The sequence below is a fragment of the Cyanistes caeruleus genome, chromosome 1, assembly GCF_971803275.1.
Source record: "Cyanistes caeruleus chromosome 1, bCyaCae1.hap1.1, whole genome shotgun sequence".
Classification (NCBI taxonomy): Eukaryota; Metazoa; Chordata; class Aves; order Passeriformes; family Paridae; genus Cyanistes; species Cyanistes caeruleus.
In genome coordinates this window covers 115,028,953-115,047,014 of record NC_141701.1, presented here as the reverse complement: position 1 = coordinate 115,047,014, position 18,062 = coordinate 115,028,953, and the positions used below count along the sequence as shown (strand labels likewise).

Sequence of the window (18,062 nt, the reverse complement as noted above, 5' to 3'; positions counted from 1 at the left end):
TGTCATACTGTATTACCCTATTAGATTCATTCTGTATTAGATGTGACACCTTGTCTTTGCAAGTTAAAGATATCCCTACACAGTGCTCCTCATAATTACACTGGTGTTTGATATCACTACAGAAGAAAATGAAAGCTACATCCTGTAGAATTATTTGTGACATATTTCCTTAGTTATGCAGATATATGCACTGCACAGAAAAACAATTTGTGTTGGTACGGCCTGGAAACAAATATTTTCTCAAGACTGAAGGACATGAATATGCTGATGAGACATCTATGGGCTATCCAGCAACACAATATCTCTTAACAGAAGCATCTTCTGCTGAGATGGACTCATACCAAGAAACAATTTAAAACAACATACATTTCTTGTACATGGTCATATTAAAGCTAAACCAGAAACACCATCATTTCCCTTCTGCCTATGTGATTTATAGTAATAAAGCCATACAAAATGCAACTCGGCCACAGTTATTTGCTGCAGCTGAACACTACAGATAAGCTGTAATTTGTACAATAATTAATAACTATATGCTCTATCTTCTTGATAAAGAATTAAGTCCTTTTTCTTTCAGAATTCTTTGTCTGTAGGGAAAACAAGCAAAACATTGGCAAAAATATTTTCTCTCTTGTTCTTTCCTTATGTGGAAAATGAAATTAGGTAATAAAAATATAATTTCCTTGAAAAATAAAACATCTACAAGTGAAAGGTAAGAAAGAAAAAAAATCATATCAAAAATATATTTGAGTTATATTTCAACTGCTTCTGAAATATGTTCTAGGCTTATATTAGTTTCCACTTTATTATATTGGGACTGTATCTTATCTACAACAGAACCCTCAAACATGAAAATAAGTGCTAAACTGCTGTATTGAATACAAAGTCATCACCATGCTGCTCTAATGCAACACATCTGAAGTCAACATAATGCCTACTAATGGTTGTAACAGGGGAAGGACTAAACAGAGAGGCAAGTATCAGTGTACAAGGCAGAATTGCCTGCCACAAGCCATCTCCTTGGAAAGAGCAAAGCTGTTTGTGAGCACCACCCTGCCCTGTGCAGGCAGGTGGCAGAGCATGGCCAAGGGCTGCAGAGATGCCTGTCTTGCAATGAGATTTTATATTCTCTAAAATCAATAGCAATTCAGCTGCAAGAGTACAATCCAGTTATGTTCCATCATCTCCCCTTATTACCATCATTCTTGAGAGCACCTAAAGTTTTTCTCGGTCTTCTGTTTGACATCTGGCTAAGAAAATAAGAAAGAGAGCTACAGCAGGCAGAAAAATTAGTCCCTCCAGCATTGCTCAGCCTCTGAAATAGGACACACACAAACCAACTTTATTTCTTGTCTTGTTGGAATCAAGATGAATAAGGACGCCCTTTTAAATGAATGAGAGGAATACTTGGGGCATCTTTTCATATTCTGGAATGAATCTGGGAGTTTTGCATCGTTTCCCAGCAGCTGGTACATCATTTTCACATCATTTTTGAGTAGTTGCAACATAAATTGGAAGAGGTACCCCAAAACAGCAGCACCCTGCATTGTAGATTATATTTAGCATTAAACACGAGATAAAGGAAAATAGCACACTTCTCCCTCTGGGGATCTGAACTGCAAAAGTAAAAAAAATGTACACAAGGGAACAATTTGACTTTTCGCTGCCCTCTGGTCTTACAATTGTACTGCTCTGCATTGTATGGATAGTTGTATACAGCAAGAAAGAAATTTGACTAACTGGAAGAAAAGAACATAAAAACAGAAACAAAATTATAAAAGCATCTACAGTATGTTTTGTTTGTTTTATGAATTAAATTGCCTGAAGATCCAAAGGGTGAAATGACTGCTGTAAGTGAATTCAGAAGACCAAGAAGATTTTGTAGGAAGGATGCTGAATGACAGCTGTGGATTTGAGGTGTGGTTTCAAGAGTGGCTCAATACACAGACTAGAGATGTGACTTTGCCACACATTGTGATCCTGCCTGGTGCCAGCCTAAAGCCATTATCAGCCACATGCTGGGCAGTGTGAGCTATGTGAGATAAATTACTCATATCTACTCCATACACTAGAGACTAAGCAAGCCTAATAGAAACTCATGTGATAATGATTTTTATTTGGCAGCTAATTTGGATTTTATTTATTTAGCAAAAGTAAATTCTGCTTGAGCTGATGCCTGGAGCTGATTCTTCCACCACAGAATATGCAGTTTTCTCAGTTTGCATAATGGTTATTCTCATGTGTTAGAAATATGAAAATATAACCCCATAAGACCAAAGTTTATATATGCAAATATCCCCAGTGATTTGATTTGCCTGAGGAATTTACTGTTTGTCCCTTTGGTTTTTGGTTTACCTCAGCCTTTTCAGAGCCCATTCCTCTCACATCTCCACCACTGCTTACATCCACTACTCTTCGCACTCTTTTCATGGGTTTCATTTCCTCTTCAGCCTTGTGTCTACCTGTGGTCACTCTCTCCTCAGATCTGCAGAAATTTGCCTTACAAATTTCAAAACTTTTAAATACAACTGCCAATAATTCTATGTTCTGAATAATAATTCAAAGTTCTGAACCCCAAGCTTGGATATGAACCACAGTTTAAAATCCAGAGGCTTTGTTAAATAAGAGTAAAATGAAGTATGACAACTCAAGAAGAGTGAGAAGTCCATTTGCACCTTGGGCCATGTAACATCTCCCCTCTTTATCAAATTCTCACAGATTCACACTCAGACAAATTTGAAGGTCTTAATTTCACAAAAAAAAAAAAAAACAACACAACCATAAAAACTCCAAATCCACGAAAAAATCAGAAAAAATTCTCTTGTGTAATAAAACCAAAGAATATTAATGGGCTATGCTTATTTTTACATCCCTATTGATTTGAAATAATTAAACCTTAAAACTTTATAGAATTTTTGCTATTTCTAATATATATATTGATTGGAAACAAACATTTACAATGAAAAGCATCATTACAAAATCTACAGCTTCTTCCCTAAGGAGAAGGCACATTTTGCATATACTTCTTGCACTCACAAAAAGCAAGCTTAGTATTTTCACAGTGCCCTGACTCATTGTATAACTAACTTTGTGATTAGTGTTTGACTGCAGATCTTTCTCTGGACTGAACTGTGTCACATCAATCAGGTTGACTTTTTCAGCCACAGAGAGCTAGTGATACTAACTGGTATTGCCAGCCGTTATGGGAGAAGTAGAATTGATCAAAGCCAAATCTGACAATTATCACATTCTCACAATATCTGGCTGGTATTTATTTTTTCATACATTCTTAATTGCTAAAACAATTTCAGCAAATGGTTAGTAACACGAAACTGGCTTAAGCAGTAAAAGACTGACTTTTCTCTCTGTAAAGTCAAATATGTGTTATATGAAGTCTGGTCCATTGTGAAATCAATGACAAAATTCTCACTAACTTTGTGGCATTAAGATCCATTATTGTATACTTTGTCTATTCCTTAATTACCTGCAATTAACTTCCACTGGAATTTCCCTCACACAAGTACTTTACTATACTACTTCATTGACCATGTTCTCCAACTAATGTAAATAGACAAATACTTTCCAAGTTCAACTTGGAAATTTTAAAATCAGAGAGATACACAACTTTAAATGTTTTCAGCAAGTACCTCAAAACCAAAGATTAATGTTTGCTTTGCTTGAAGCTCATTATCTTCTCTCCAGGGCACTTCCATTAGAAAAATCTGAGCACTTGAATATTCACATGATGAATGTGAAGGATCAGTGTACTGGAGCAGTGGGATTCTGCTGGCCAGCCCATGGAGAGATTACAGAGATATCCATCTAAAGCTGTGATGATTTGCTGCAGCAGCCAGTAATAGTCACACAAGACAGATGAAGAGATCATATCTGGTCTTTAGAATATGGGCAATGAAGATCTATAATAGAAGAGGCCTGCAAGAAAGTCTTTGACACAAGCAAAACTCAGGAGAGAAAATTAGGTGAAAAAAAAAAAAAAAAGTGAAATCCTAGAGAAAAATGAGAAATTCTGTTTTCACTGTTCATGTGCTCCTGCTCACCTAGCAGTGATTGTTTAATGGCTGGGAATCAGATCTAATTCAAACATCTCTGTGAAGCCAATGGACTGAAAGACAAGTCCACAGAATATGATTAATTGTAAGGCCAGGTGGGCAGAGTCCACCACCCTGAACTGTGGATCCAGGCCCAGCTGAGGGCAGTGCCATGGCAATAAGACAGGTCCAAGCTCAAGCCAAGCTGCCAGTACACGGGTTGAGCTCTGCAAAAAGGGAATCTCCGGGCAGGAAGGGCATCCCTGCAGCTGTGCTAGAGACCAGTTCTCCCCTGCCATACACTAATACTGGAAGTTCCAGGTAAGGCTGGTCACTGAGGTCTATCAGTGCCCTCAGGGCCCCAGTACAAAAACAGCCTTCCACAGACTTCCACAGACCTGAATTTCAGCCAGTAATCCATTTCAACACATACATGATTAAGGAGGTAAGGCGTTTGTCTCTTACTGATTGCACCTTTAGGCAAATCTAGTCCCAGCATTAAAAATAATCTCAGCTTTTCAAAGTAGTCTAATACTTACCTGTTTTGCATGGTCAAGGGTTTTGACAGAACTTCTCCACATTTCTCACTGGATGAGCATCCATAGCTATGCATTAAATCAACTTGACTCTTTTTCTATCTATTCCAAGTTTGAGGCAGTGTGGGGAAATTGGCTCAGACATTTTTGAAGTTGTTCTATAATAATTAAACAGAACAAGACTTTATTGATCATATGACTTTCCTGAACAATGAATCCCAATTGAATTACACATGAAAAAAATAACTGCAGTGTTCTCCTGTAGTTATAATTTTCTTTTTTTTCTAAACTGACATAAATTTTCTAAATCTTTCAGTATAGACTGGAATTTGTTCTCAATTTTAAGCTCCAAAAACAAAGACTGAAGGATTTCTTTTTTCCTTTTAGGTGAGGACACCAATTTTCCTAACCCAAAATACATCTGCATAAGTTTTCCAACATGTTTCATCTGACAACCAAAACATTACTGAATCCATTGTGGCCAGCCAAGTTCTGGTGTCATTTTCCCTTCCTTAAATTCCCAGAAAGTCTAGTGGGTTTTCATGTATAAAAAGAGGAATTATTTGCGTCAAGTGGCATATTCAAAACCAGTAAGACTAAATTTGAACAGTGACAAAATGTGAAATTTTGTTTCAGGCTAAGATACCTGTATCATTTTTATTATTTGCCTCCCATGAGTGTCAGCAATAGGTCATTTACTTACCAAACATAAAGGTCATGCCACCCTTGTATTTCAAGGAGAGATTCTCATTCAGTTAATTACATGGAGCTTAATTATCTAATCCATTCTTGTTCTGAATAATGTCCTCCACGTAGGTATGGTCCAAAACAACAAGATTATTTTTTTTTATTATTATAATCACTCCTAAGTCTATCAGGAAAAGAGTGTGAGAGTCTCAAGAATATTTTTAAGACTAGCAACTTCAAATTAAATTATTTTAATCAGCATAAAGACAGTTGAAGAAACAGTTCTGTCTATCCTTTTAAAATATTCTGATCTAACCCAAAGTGTATTTCAATGGTCTTTGGTCAACCAAAACCTTAGTTAATTACTGTCATATTTAAACAAGACAATTCAGCGGAGAATAACTACAAATCACTGAAGTTACTGGCATTTAAAGGAATTTCTGGGCTTTAGATTCAGTGAATTCCAGTGAATGGAATTTACCTAAAGATAAAAGAAATTTCCACACAGTCTTTCATCTAAAAAAGCTGATGAACCTTCAGAGACTGAAACAAAAGAGCTGGGGAAAAGGTTAACATGAAGGTACAATGCTGATCCAGGTCATAACTCAGATGCTCATCAGAGTCTAATCCTGACACCATGACAACACTGAAGTACAATTTTCAGTGCTGTCTAAAGAGATATTAACAATATACAGAGTGAAATAAAAACAAGGGTTGGTTTGTCAGCTGTTCTTCTCAGCACTTGGGCTGGGGAACAGTGGAAAGATAAGGACTGATAAAGCAAAGTGACTCCTGTAAAACACATTATAGTGAATCACAGCCTCAATAATAATTTCTCCTAATCCCTTTCAGTCTTCCTTTTGGATATAATTTCTTACAAGTGTTTAGACATTTTTTTTTTCTTGTCTTCTAAATAGTTTAGATATGTTGAGTAGAAGAGTCACAGGGAAAATGGACTCTTCTAGGCAGCAGTTCTCCTCAGACACCTGACACATCTCTACTTTGGGCTGCTCCTTTTCTATTCACAATCTGTGGAACAAAGACTAGAAGAAATGCCTCTAGTTCATATAGAGGAACAAACACCTCAGGCTGAGTCCCAGTAAGTGTGTTAACCAAGCCCTAGAAACCCAGTCTCAAATATTTTGAGGTTTTTCTCAAGCATTGGAGTCCATATTCAGAATGCCAGTATATCCAGCTAAGCAAGAATGCTGTAACTGCATATCTTGCAGCACAGCAAGAAGAGCAACAGGAGCTGAAAACCTCAGAGACAGTTGTTCTTGACAGTGAAAGGCTGAGCCAGGAGGACACAGACATCCTGGACTCAGTTCACAGCCTTGCTGCTGGCTTCCTGCCAGGGGCGAGGCAAATCAGCAAAATGCTGTAGCCCAGTTCCCCACCTACACAACAGGGTCATTTCTTCCTTTCTCCCACCCACATTCTGTCTCCTTCGGTAACAGCTGATGGCTCAGCAGCAGCGCTGCTCCTGCCACAAAACCCCTCTGCACCAGCCTCCCTGGAGGGGGACAAGGGACTTACTTACGCATGTGGATGGAGAGACCACCACCTGAAAACCCTCAGAAAGAGTAAGTGAGGTTGCAATAAGGTAGCTCATGCAAAGTCTCCCAGGAACTGGTAAATTTAAGACAAAAGGCTGATGAATGTGCCCATCAACCAGTGATGGGATTGCTCTGACCCTGCCAAAAGAGGAAATGAGCTGCTGCACACAGAGAGGAACTACAGCTGTGACACATACCTCCTGATTACAGGTACCTCAAAGGAGTTTCCAAACACCTTGCCAGAAAACACAGTTGTGCCCAGGATGACCTTCCACTCTGAGTAAGTGTACTGCAGGGCTGGTCTCTCACTGCTGCTCCAGCTGTGTGCAGATGGGCGACCTGCACAAAAGAGTAGGTGAATTAATAGAGGAAATAGCTTTCTGCCATTAACATCTCAAGTATACTAATAAAAAAAATGAATTTAAAAGAGGTGTTTAACAAGTCTGGTTGTGCTGTGTTACTACAGCAGTCTTGATCCCCCTTGAGGGAAATTTACACTTCCTCAGGTGTATTAGAAGTATGTAACACAGTATCGTCACAACTCTTTCAAATGTCAAAGAAGCCAGTTTTACCTTGTAGTCACTCTATTATTGTTATTATTATTAATATTATTCTCAGTAACGAGAAAGGATTGTAGTTCAGAAAAAAGAAATAGTCTCAGCTTCAATTTACAATCTTGATTTATACTGAGTGTAATCTACTTCACTTGTACAAACAAGGGTTTGTTCTGAGCTTTTGTACAAGGACAGTGAAATGCTATAAGCCAGTATCATGATGCAGACAAATAGGAGAACAGAGCTAGGTTGAACAAGCATTTCCAGATTGATGAATTGTGCAATTTGCAACCTTATTTCTCCTTTAATAAAGGAGCTAGAGCCATTACAGTTACAATAAAGACATTCCTTCATTTCCTTAAGAAAAAAAAAAATCATATGGGGTATTCTTTGTAACAAGTATTAAATGATGTCAAAAGATTTGAGGGGGTTTAAATTTACTGCACTGATGCCAGGGATTGCAACCAATTAATGCTAAAATAAAAATCTAGTAAGGGAGAAGAGATTCATTTTGATGAACCTGCCTTTATAATGCAGGTCTCTTAGACAGCATCTTGTCCTTGGACTGTCTTGAGGTGTCCAGGCAAGATCAGCAAGGGAAGTGACAATAGCAAAAGGAGCACCAGGAGTTTTGGAGGTAGATCTGAAACCTTGTTCATCTACAGAATTGCATGCTGGTACCTGAAATCATAAAATAACAAAGATTCACATTTGACACTTTATGCTTTGGGCATGTTCACAAGCTAAAAATACTTTTAAAATCAATAATAACAATGTGCATTTGTTCAAGATAACAAAACCTTTTTCACTTTTGTAAGCCAGTAAGAAGCTGATGGTTTAGATAAGATTTCCTGAAGTAACTTAATGCCCAGAAGTACTTCCAAGGTTCTCACAGTCCGGGAGAGAATTCTTCAATACAAGTAAAAATTGCATACATCAAACAAAAAGTTGTAGCTTCATAAAATAAGTTTGGTTCCAATGTACAATTCTAGATTTGATTTTTGGGGGGAATAATTCCTACTGTCCCCCCTACCTCCACCAACTAATGCCATTCACAAAGTACAGCAAGACAGTCAACTCTGAAACCTGATTTCAGTTTTCATTCTTTTGCTGATATTTTCATATTTAGGTCAAAGGATTATGCTAATGCAAAATCATGGCAGAGAAATTAAATGCAGGAAGGAATTTTAACAAGTAGCAACACACCTCCCCAGGTTCTCTTACTACCACAATGAACAGCTAATATCTGTGCTTAAAAATGCCTCCACTGTTACTTGTCTACAGAAGTAGGAGGAATTTCCTGGGTTTTTTTACACTCTCAACCATATATGCTATCAGGCTGCCTTCTCACACATAATGCTCATATGGGTTTGATTATAATTATAGATCATAATGTCCAATTTCAAAGTAACATTTTTCAGCAGTGGATTTCAAAGCATATCGGATAGCCAGCCAGCATTTTTATTCTCCTTTTGTATGTGGGAGAAGGGATTCAGAATAGAAAAGTGCCTTATATCAAAATTCTTCACCCACCAGCACAACACCCAAAATAGTACACAGTCCATAAAACAAAATTTTACTGTAACTGCTTAGCTGTTACCAACAATTGTTAAAAATCATAGAGGAAAAACTTTCATATTGGAAAGAGTGAAATACTTGCTCTTTTCTGACAGCAAGAGAAGTATTCTTGTGTCTTTGCCCACCAAGCTGATATAAGACATTGACTAGCTAAGGGCAGCAGCATTTTTTAACCAGCAGACAGATTATCTGACAGGGGTCTCCATACTGCTCCCTCTAAAGGTAAATTGGAAGAGAAAATGGGAACTTTTAGCAGTACAGAGACAGATAAAGCCAGGAAAAAACAGGCAGATGAAGCAAAAAAGAAAACAGTATGATCAGCAACACCAAAGGGCAATATGAATCATAAGGCAACTGAGAAATCAATTCAGCTGTGAGACTGTCCAATGAGGCACATTTCCCTGACAAGTGGAGTCAAACAGAAGACTTGCAATTCCAGACTCTCCCCCAGGAACTTCTCTCAGCCCCAGGGCCAGCCACTCTCTGGTGGGGCTTGCCAAGACCATGATTTGGTCCTTGAGTCTCTAACATGCAATAATACCAGAGCAGTTTCACTATAAAGCCTGATTAATCTATTATCTTTCATACAACTGCCTGGATTTTCAACACGTTCCCTTTTATATTTTTTCTTTTTTTGTGTAGAAGTACAGAAAGCGCCAATGATGAGACCACCAAGCATGTCCAGGCTCAGGTAATGAGTCCAAAGAGACCATCCAGAAATCAGTTCCTGGCTGAATGAGCCAGAACCTCCAATTTAGGAGCAGCGAGAGTCACCCAGATCTGATCTACAACACCTGTAGATTATATAAAACCATGCACATCTGGCTTGAGGAAAACGAATGAAAAGCAAGGCTAGACTGAAAAAGAAAAAAAAAATATCTCACATTACATGCCTGGGGGGAGAAACAGAGTGACTTATACAGCTGGGAGTGGGTACCTATTGCATACAGTACTAAGGCAGAGGGCAACTAGGAATGGTGTTTTTCTAAATGCTGTTGGCACAGCTCATCCTCCCAGAGCAGTAGCTAAAGGAATAGTGGGCTGAACACACCAGCCCTGATTTGAAATTTGATTACATCAATGGAAGCACTGCATCTGGCATCAAGAGTTTTTGGATCACACCCAATATCAACAGCAGCTTTGAACTGGAACAAACTTTCATCATTACACAGATCTTCCTTGGGCTCCCATCTTTTCCAGTTTTATTTAACACAGAATGACAGCCCCCTTTGCAAATTAAACAGCTGGGGAAAAAATTAGCCAGATCTACTCACAGTGTAGAAAATTAGGAACGTAAGTCAGATTTTTGCAGTATCAGTGAGAAAGCTCTGGAAGTTTTCAAATTAAATTAAAGTTAAAATAATTTAATTTAAAGTTGTTCCAGTTGATGCCACATAAACACAGCAACATTTCCCAAAGGCATAAACTAATTTAAGAGACCACAGAAGAGTCAGTTTATTTAAAAGATAGAAGGAAAGGATGGAGAACACAAGGCAAGTAAGAGTGAAAGGAATATTTAGTTTCACAGAGGATCTGCAAGCAGATTTAGCATGTTCACATGTATTTGGTGAAATACAAATATGTGAGGAATACCAACTATATTTTTTGTCTCCAATTTTTTTTCTAGATAGCATCCTCCAAAAGACCTTTCTAACATCTTAACTTCACCTATTAACAGAGTCTTTAAAAACTCAGCACATCTTTAATTGAAATAAAGAAGCTAAACCCCACTGGAAATCCCAAACCACACAGCATCACAAAAGGAACTGCAAGACAAACTTATGGGAGACATTTGACTTTGGTAACAGTCTGGAAGGGTTTCTCTTAGCCCCTCCTCCAAAAGTTTACTTCCAAACATATTCTCATACAGAAGTCAGTTCTCTGCACCTTAAGATAAGTAGATATAAAATATGATGTGGATTTTGTCATTGGCATTCCCTATAGCTTCATGTTTCTTGGCCAACAGCAGAGTGAAAAAAAAAGCAGACAGATATTCAGTAGTGAAGGTGAAGTAAGAAAGTGGTGCAAGGAAATGTTAGGGATGAGAAGTCTGGAAGGATAAAGCAAGGAATGACTGGGTGAGAAAACTATATCTGGAAAGACAAATGTGATAAGAGACCCAGTAAGGAAAGACAATACCAAGAGAGAAAAAGATAATACATGAAAAAAATAGGACCTATCCATTCAAAATTGTCATAACCTATACACAGAGCAGGACTGAATTAAAGATTCACTATCAATGTTCATTCTATCATCGTCTATTTTTTTTGGCAGGCGCTTAACTTTACATCTTCATGTCCTTTTAATGTTGTTTTTGAGTGCTTGTAACACCCTATCTGAGAGGCCAAGACTTACCCATCACAGATTTAAATGCTTCTGGAGCAACCAGAGCATAAAAGTGTGTCAAAACAATCCCTTTTCACGGCCAGCACACCTGGAGCTAAAATGGTCTTCTTTGAAATCCTTTAAAAAAAACCTCACTTCTGAGAGTAGAACAAGCATGAAGAATTGCACACCAAGAAGCTATTTGGGGGGATGTTATAAACAATATACAAAGACAAATTAGAATGAAAGAGATGTCCTGACTGTGCTGTCTAAATTGTGTGGTACCCCCATAAGTACAAGGTGTTTGCCAGTAATCCTCAGGGGATGAGGATTACTACGCCTCCAACGACATATTTCACTTACAAGGTTTAAAGAGAACTTTCACAATACAATCCATGGTTTGGAATTCTTAGGACTTAGGAATTGCACAGCATCCCTTCTTATGGTTGGCATCCAAACATGAGACATCTTACTTGGAATCAAAGACCTCCAGTGCTTGGTATGGTTGGATGCATTCCTGGATGTGTCTTTGCAGATGCCTTTGAAGGATACTGTGGCTGAAAAACTACTGCAACTAATTTGGGCTAAGCAACTTTAAGCATTGCCTCCAGTGAAAGCATTTAAAACTTGCAGAAGATGCAAAGACCTTAAGTAGGCCATTTCATTATTTATTTACTACAAATAGGTTTGGCCAAGTAGGCAAGAGTTTCCAAATTCATCTTATAAAAGAGTCTTATACGATGGCTTTTGAGACATTTTCTTGGAATTACATGTGATCTATTTTGCTTGATTTTCAGCCTCCTGAACATATATTATTCATAACACTAGATCTTTGATGCTAAGTAAGATGCCTCATGTTTGGATGCCATCCATAAAAAGGGATGTTGTATAATTCCCAAGAACTCCAAGCCATGGATGCCAGATCCCAAATGACAGAGCAGATAACAAATGTTCAGAAGAGGCGAGAGCACTGAGCAATGTGTGATGAGCAGCCTTGAGCCTCTGATAACCTTTGAGACCCTTTTTGAGAGCCCCCCTCCTTTGATCAATGGCCATGAGTAGTTACCTAGTAATAGCCATTAGGCAACACTGTAGACATTGCTCTAATAAAACTGATGGAGCAAGAAAGGTAGCAGTTCACTAGTTCAGACTATAATAACCTAATATCTGTAGCCCTTCTCTTTTAATTACTCTAAATCCCTCCTTCATTTATGTTAATTTTCAGTAAGTGCAATCCAGTGTTTTTATTGCCACATTCCTCATTCATTACCCTGGAAGAAAGTCGAATTTTTTTAATTTAATTTTAAATATTTAGCCTTATTTTCAGGTTTATTTGAATGCAGGCTTTTTGGTTTAGCCAATATAAGCTAAGTCACTCAGTGCCACCAAGAGTAGGCATTCAGTGGATAAACAGCATCTGTTACTTCTGTGAGGTGAAAGTTTTCTTTTGCTGCTTTTAATAAACTTCTGCATTGTAGGCATCTCAGACTACAGATAGAGCTTTCTGCCACATCTGCTCTTCATGAGATACAAGACAAGAATCCACAATTAGAACTTTTTAAAGCGCTTTTAATTTCATTTCTGCAAGCTAGGATAATTTTAAAATTGTTGCATTTGAGCATTTCTTAAGTTTTGAGCAGCCAAAAGGGGAGATGCAAAATAAGCCCTTTTAATTTTCATGCTATTAAAAAGCAGCTAGTCAGGATTGGCTGGAGAAATTTACATTAAAAGAAGCATCTGTACCTTAATGAGATATTATCAATATTGCCCTAGCATCACACTCAAATGGATGGAATTCTCTGTGTTTTTATCACTTTCAGTCATCTCTAAATCCTACATTCTCTTGGGAAAGATTCATGGTTCAGTCTGATACATTGCTGCCTCTGCAAAATTGCAATTCAGCCAAACAGCAGCATCAGTAAATGTAATGTCCCATTCAATTCATTGTTCCAGATATGACTTCCAAAGCCTAGCAGGGCTCCTTATAAAACAATGATATTAAAAAAGCCATTTTTATCTTTCTCCATTTATTTGTATTTACTAGGGAAAGGAAAATAACTGTGAAAACTACTAGTCCCGTTTTGAAGAGTAATAAATTAGATCCTAAAACACAGGAAATGAAAATACTGCGATCCTCCTAGTATCAATGACTCTGAGCATGGAACAATATTGGCTGCATATTTAAACAATCCAACCAATAATTAAGGCCACCACATACACAGGGTAGTGTAAGTAAGGCAGTCACATCAAAATGAAAACAGAGTAGCTTGTTTCTTCATTTCCTGGTTCTTTTTCTGTATTTCTGTGTGTAAGCTTGAAGTTCCCTCAGTATGCATTTTAGTTTTAATATCTGTGCATGAACAGAGATGGATAAAGCATATAAATACATACATATCTGTATTTAATATTTTGTATATTTCTGAAGGAAAGCCTATACTAATAATGCTGTTTCTTTCCCTGAAAGAGCTGTGAGTTCCAGGAGTCTGGTCATATCTCAAGGCTGACATATTTCAGTCTCTTAGGTGACAAGAGGCAGAGATAGCCAGCTGGCTCGAGTGAAGTTGAATCTTCTGTGCCAGCTGGACAAGCAGTAGCATTGCTGTTAGCTTTGGAGGCTGCTGCCTGCCTACTAACTACAGGAAGACCAGAAGAGTTAAGAAGCAAAACCTACATGCAAACAATTTTCCATCCCATATGGAGTTGTCATTATCCCTCTGAGCGTAATTAGGTTTGCCAGATTTACAGTGCTGTAATGCAGCGATACCCTGAGTCAGACTGCTCAGCTGCTTGCCACTCACACAGCATTTCCAAGTCAGGCCTCGTTACCCTCCTGGCAGTGAGCAATGAGGAGAAGGCAGCACATTAGTGCTCCTGGTCCTAGAGGGAAGCTGAAAAACTCTTGAAAGAAGAAAGGAATAAGATGCTCAATAAAAATGGAATATGGACCTGCTCCCAACCCTCCTGATTCCTAAACCCCAGATGCCTGGTTAGTCTTTCAGCTCAGGTACAGCCAGTGTGTCTGCCACAAGATAAGGCTTTCTGCAAATAACCTTAAAAAACCCATTTTCACTGACTCTCAGTTGCTGAACTTGAAGGAACATACAGAATATATTTGATTTCTTTTATCTTTCACTGACTTACTATAATAATTACCACATTTTTGCAGCATTGCCAAATACACCTGAATATGTCACTTAGTTTGAAACCCCTGAGGCAGAGGCCATGGCTGAACTCAAATTGTAAGTTGTCAGGGAGTGTTAAATTGATTATGTGTACGTAAGTTTTATAGACAAAGGAACTAAAGGGCAGAATCTGACTCACACTTATCCTGCAGATCTGTGGCAGGAACGAGAACGGAGCACATATGCCTTGACCTCAATCTTTGGTGTAAGCCAAGTGCACTGTCTCTTGATTTAACCTGTAAATTTAGTGAAGAGACAGCTGTGAGACTTAGGGTATCTCCTGTTAACCAAGACCACTAACACACTGGATATTTGGAGCAGCTCTTTCCACAGTTACACAGAAGATATTATGCCCAAGGAAGAAGCCAGCTTCTTCAAATGAAGTAATCTTAATTCTAAATCTCTGTTCCAGATGTAAACAGACAGCTCCAAAAAATCCCACCTGTACTATCTCCTATCAATCCAACTGAGCCCAGAAACACAAAGAGAAAAAAAAAACCCACACTGACTGAGGTAGATTTAAAATTATTTCATATCAAGCCAGCAATAATAGGGAACTACCCCACTCAGGGTTTCACCTGTACTTCTGATTCATGAAGATGGAACCACCTATCTCAATCTTACCAAGCTGCTTGGTAACATTGTTACCTTGGTACTGTTGTGAACATTAGAAATTATACTGATAACACAATAGGGCAACATTAAAAACATGGAGAACGTGAGATAAATTCAATATAATTGATAAAATAATTCACAAAATAAGCGTAGGCATTCCAGACACTGCAGCCTACAGCCTGTGACAGCCAAGAACATGACCAAAGTGCACTGCATCTCCTCCTGCCTATCCACTAGGGCTTGCCCTCCTTTCAGCTAGGAAAGGAAAGGCAGCTTTAGGTCTCATCAAAGTCTTGGCACATAACAAAACTTTCTAGCAAGGGATGTGGATCACAGAGTTAATCCCAGAGTTCAGTAGCCAGAAATGCCTGATAACACAGATTTCAGTGACCATGAACCATAAATATAGACATAAAGACAAGTGCAATGCTATGGCAGCACACATGGTAGAGGTCAAAGGACCAATTATTACCTCTGTAAGACCTTATTTAGAATTAAGCTTACGAATTCCAGCTACATGCTTTATGATGCATTTGGACTACTAGAGGTCAGAGAAGGGCTAAGATGACCAGAGGAATGAATGTCATTTTACATAAAAAGCACAAAATCCAAAAGAAAGAGAGAAATGCCAGCAGTCTTTGGATAGCTGTATATGAATTCTCTGTGTTGAGAACAGTGGAGGGAGAAAACAGCTGTTGAATGCAGTACAGACTCAAGAGTCAATATATATAACCAGACTATAAATAAGCACAGAGTGGACTCTCCATAAGACAGATGCATATCCAGAATGTTCTGCCCGTGTATGTAAGAGAAGATATCTGAACCAATTTTGGTGGAGCTGGTGCATTTATAAATAGGTTGATATGCCAACATGCTCAGCAAAGCAGCTTGGATTTGATGATCTACGAAATTCTTTTCACTTCTGTCATCACATCTTTTGCTAAGCAATTATTGTAGTAATTGAATTATGAGAATTCATGTACCACTACAACAAAACCCATCATGGGCTGCTGCTGAACAAAGCAGATCATTTCAGAATGTGTATACTGTTTTTCTGGGGAGAAAGGGTTGCACTGTGTCCAAAAATCTTGATTTTTTTTTTTTTTAACTATATAAACTTGTCCCCTAGAAAATATTGGTTTTACTCAAACTTTACCAGGCTGATAAACTTTATCCCTTAGTCTCTAAAGCCCCTCTAATACTGGTCCCATGAAAAGCTAGATGATACCAGAATCTATCATTTTACTCTTTGAGGCCATTTATAACATCAACCATCTGCCCTTAGAGTGGCATAACACAAGACATGAATGCAAATTGAAGGTGAGACATTTGTCACCACAGCAGAAACAATTTCATTCCAGATAACATGTGTGATATACAACCATTCCTCATATTTTAGTTTTCCTTGTTTGGCTTTATTTATGGGCCATAAAACCGTAATTCAGCAGTGAAGAATGAAACACTTTATTGAACTTCTATACAGTATTTACACTTCTTGCATCAGATGTCACTTTTTCATGGTAATGGGACATACTGGGAATCCCAGAGCAATGAAGATTTATGGACCTCTGGACTGCACTGGTAGAAATACAGAGCACCATGAGCAGACTCTCATAATGAGTCCAAACTAGTAAACATTCATGTTAATTAGAAATCTCTGGAGGATTTATGGGTAACAGCTTAAGTTAACGGGAACTGCATTCTCTGTTATCCATCACTCTTGTACAGACAGTAATAATCTAGGAAAATAAAAAATATGTAATTTAAAATAAAGACAGTGTCTGACAAAGGAATTTTGAAATGCTGCAATCCTTTTAATTTACAGATTTTTACCAATAGCTGAACCTCCCAGAATTCATTATCAAGTCAGTTTGTAACACTTTTTTTACGGCAATGATATTTCCAAGAGAAAGAGCAATTTCCACTTTAAATAAATAAATAAAAATAAAGGAAACCATAATGAGTCAGGGAATTGATAAGAAATTTGCTGCTTGCAGAACATTGTCAGTGGCTTGGGTCAAACTTAAGCCAGTTTCTTGTGGGAATTTGGGTGTAACTTTACCCTCATGCTTAGGCAGCTCCATTTAGGACAGTGAAGCCATTTGAGATAAGTTAGACTAAGCTCAGTCCTGTATCTCTAGGGGGACACAGCCTTAGCTACACTAGAAAAAAGACTCATGATTTTACAGAGGATCAAGAGCATTGAGTCCATCATCTGCACTGACCTTAGTTCTCAGAGATGGAAGCATTGGCAATAAACAGTTAGTTGCCAAATCACCACAAAAACACAGATGACTGCTTACAACAGGCAGTTTTAGCCAATGCTAGGGGAAAATGCCAGGATTTAAAAATACATTTAGGAATAAGACTTTGGGAATCATCTTCCAGATTTTTCAGATTGACTGAATCATACCTAGATTCTCAAGAGAGCCACCAAGAAATTAATTATTATGCTCTGCTTCAAAAATTGTGGGTACTTCTTTTTATCCCTCTGTTTTAGTACAAAAGGACAATCCTTGTGCAAAATTTAATGTCATGCCAATTCTGTGAGAGAATCCATTTGTCCAGATGAAAATTGTAAGTTTTAGCGGTACTTTTTCAAGAGTCACAGAACACGAGAAGGTATCATGTGGGATGTATCTTAAAGTAACCACATCTGTGCATATCGAACTGAAATTGCTGCATGAGGAAAAATCTGAGCTGCTTGGATTTCCAAGACAGGTACTACACAGCATCATTTTGCTGTATCTACCTACTATCAAAATGGAGTAAGAGGAGTCAATTAAACAAAAAAAAAAAAATATCAAGAGAAGTTAGCTCATTATCCTGTTAGCAACCTCTACCCCAGAATCAAGCTCCATGAGATTTGGACTCTTTCCAGGGCTGCAGATTAAGATAGGGAGCATATGTCAAGAGCAGCTGAAACAAAACCAAAGTGTGTTTTACCTAGAGCCACGTCAGTACAGCAGAAGTAGCAATA

At 38.0% G+C, this 18,062-nt stretch overlaps 1 protein-coding gene across 9 annotated transcripts in view; it reads right to left on the bottom strand.

The window, feature by feature from the left end:
- Window positions 1-18,062, bottom strand: part of LOC111923950 (uncharacterized) — a 111,127-nt gene that overhangs the window by 44,582 nt on the left and 48,483 nt on the right. For 8 of the 9 annotated variants that reach the window (XM_086851731.1, XM_086851736.1, XM_086851724.1 and 5 more), the window contains 2 exons: window positions 7,907-8,063; window positions 7,026-7,167 (listed from right to left, as the gene is read on the bottom strand). In XM_086851731.1, coding sequence (XP_086707857.1) covers window positions 7,026-7,167; window positions 7,907-8,063 — 299 coding nt within the window. The remainder of the gene's footprint in view (window positions 1-7,025; window positions 7,168-7,906; window positions 8,064-18,062) is intronic. The other variant, XM_086851709.1, reaches the window with a different exon arrangement.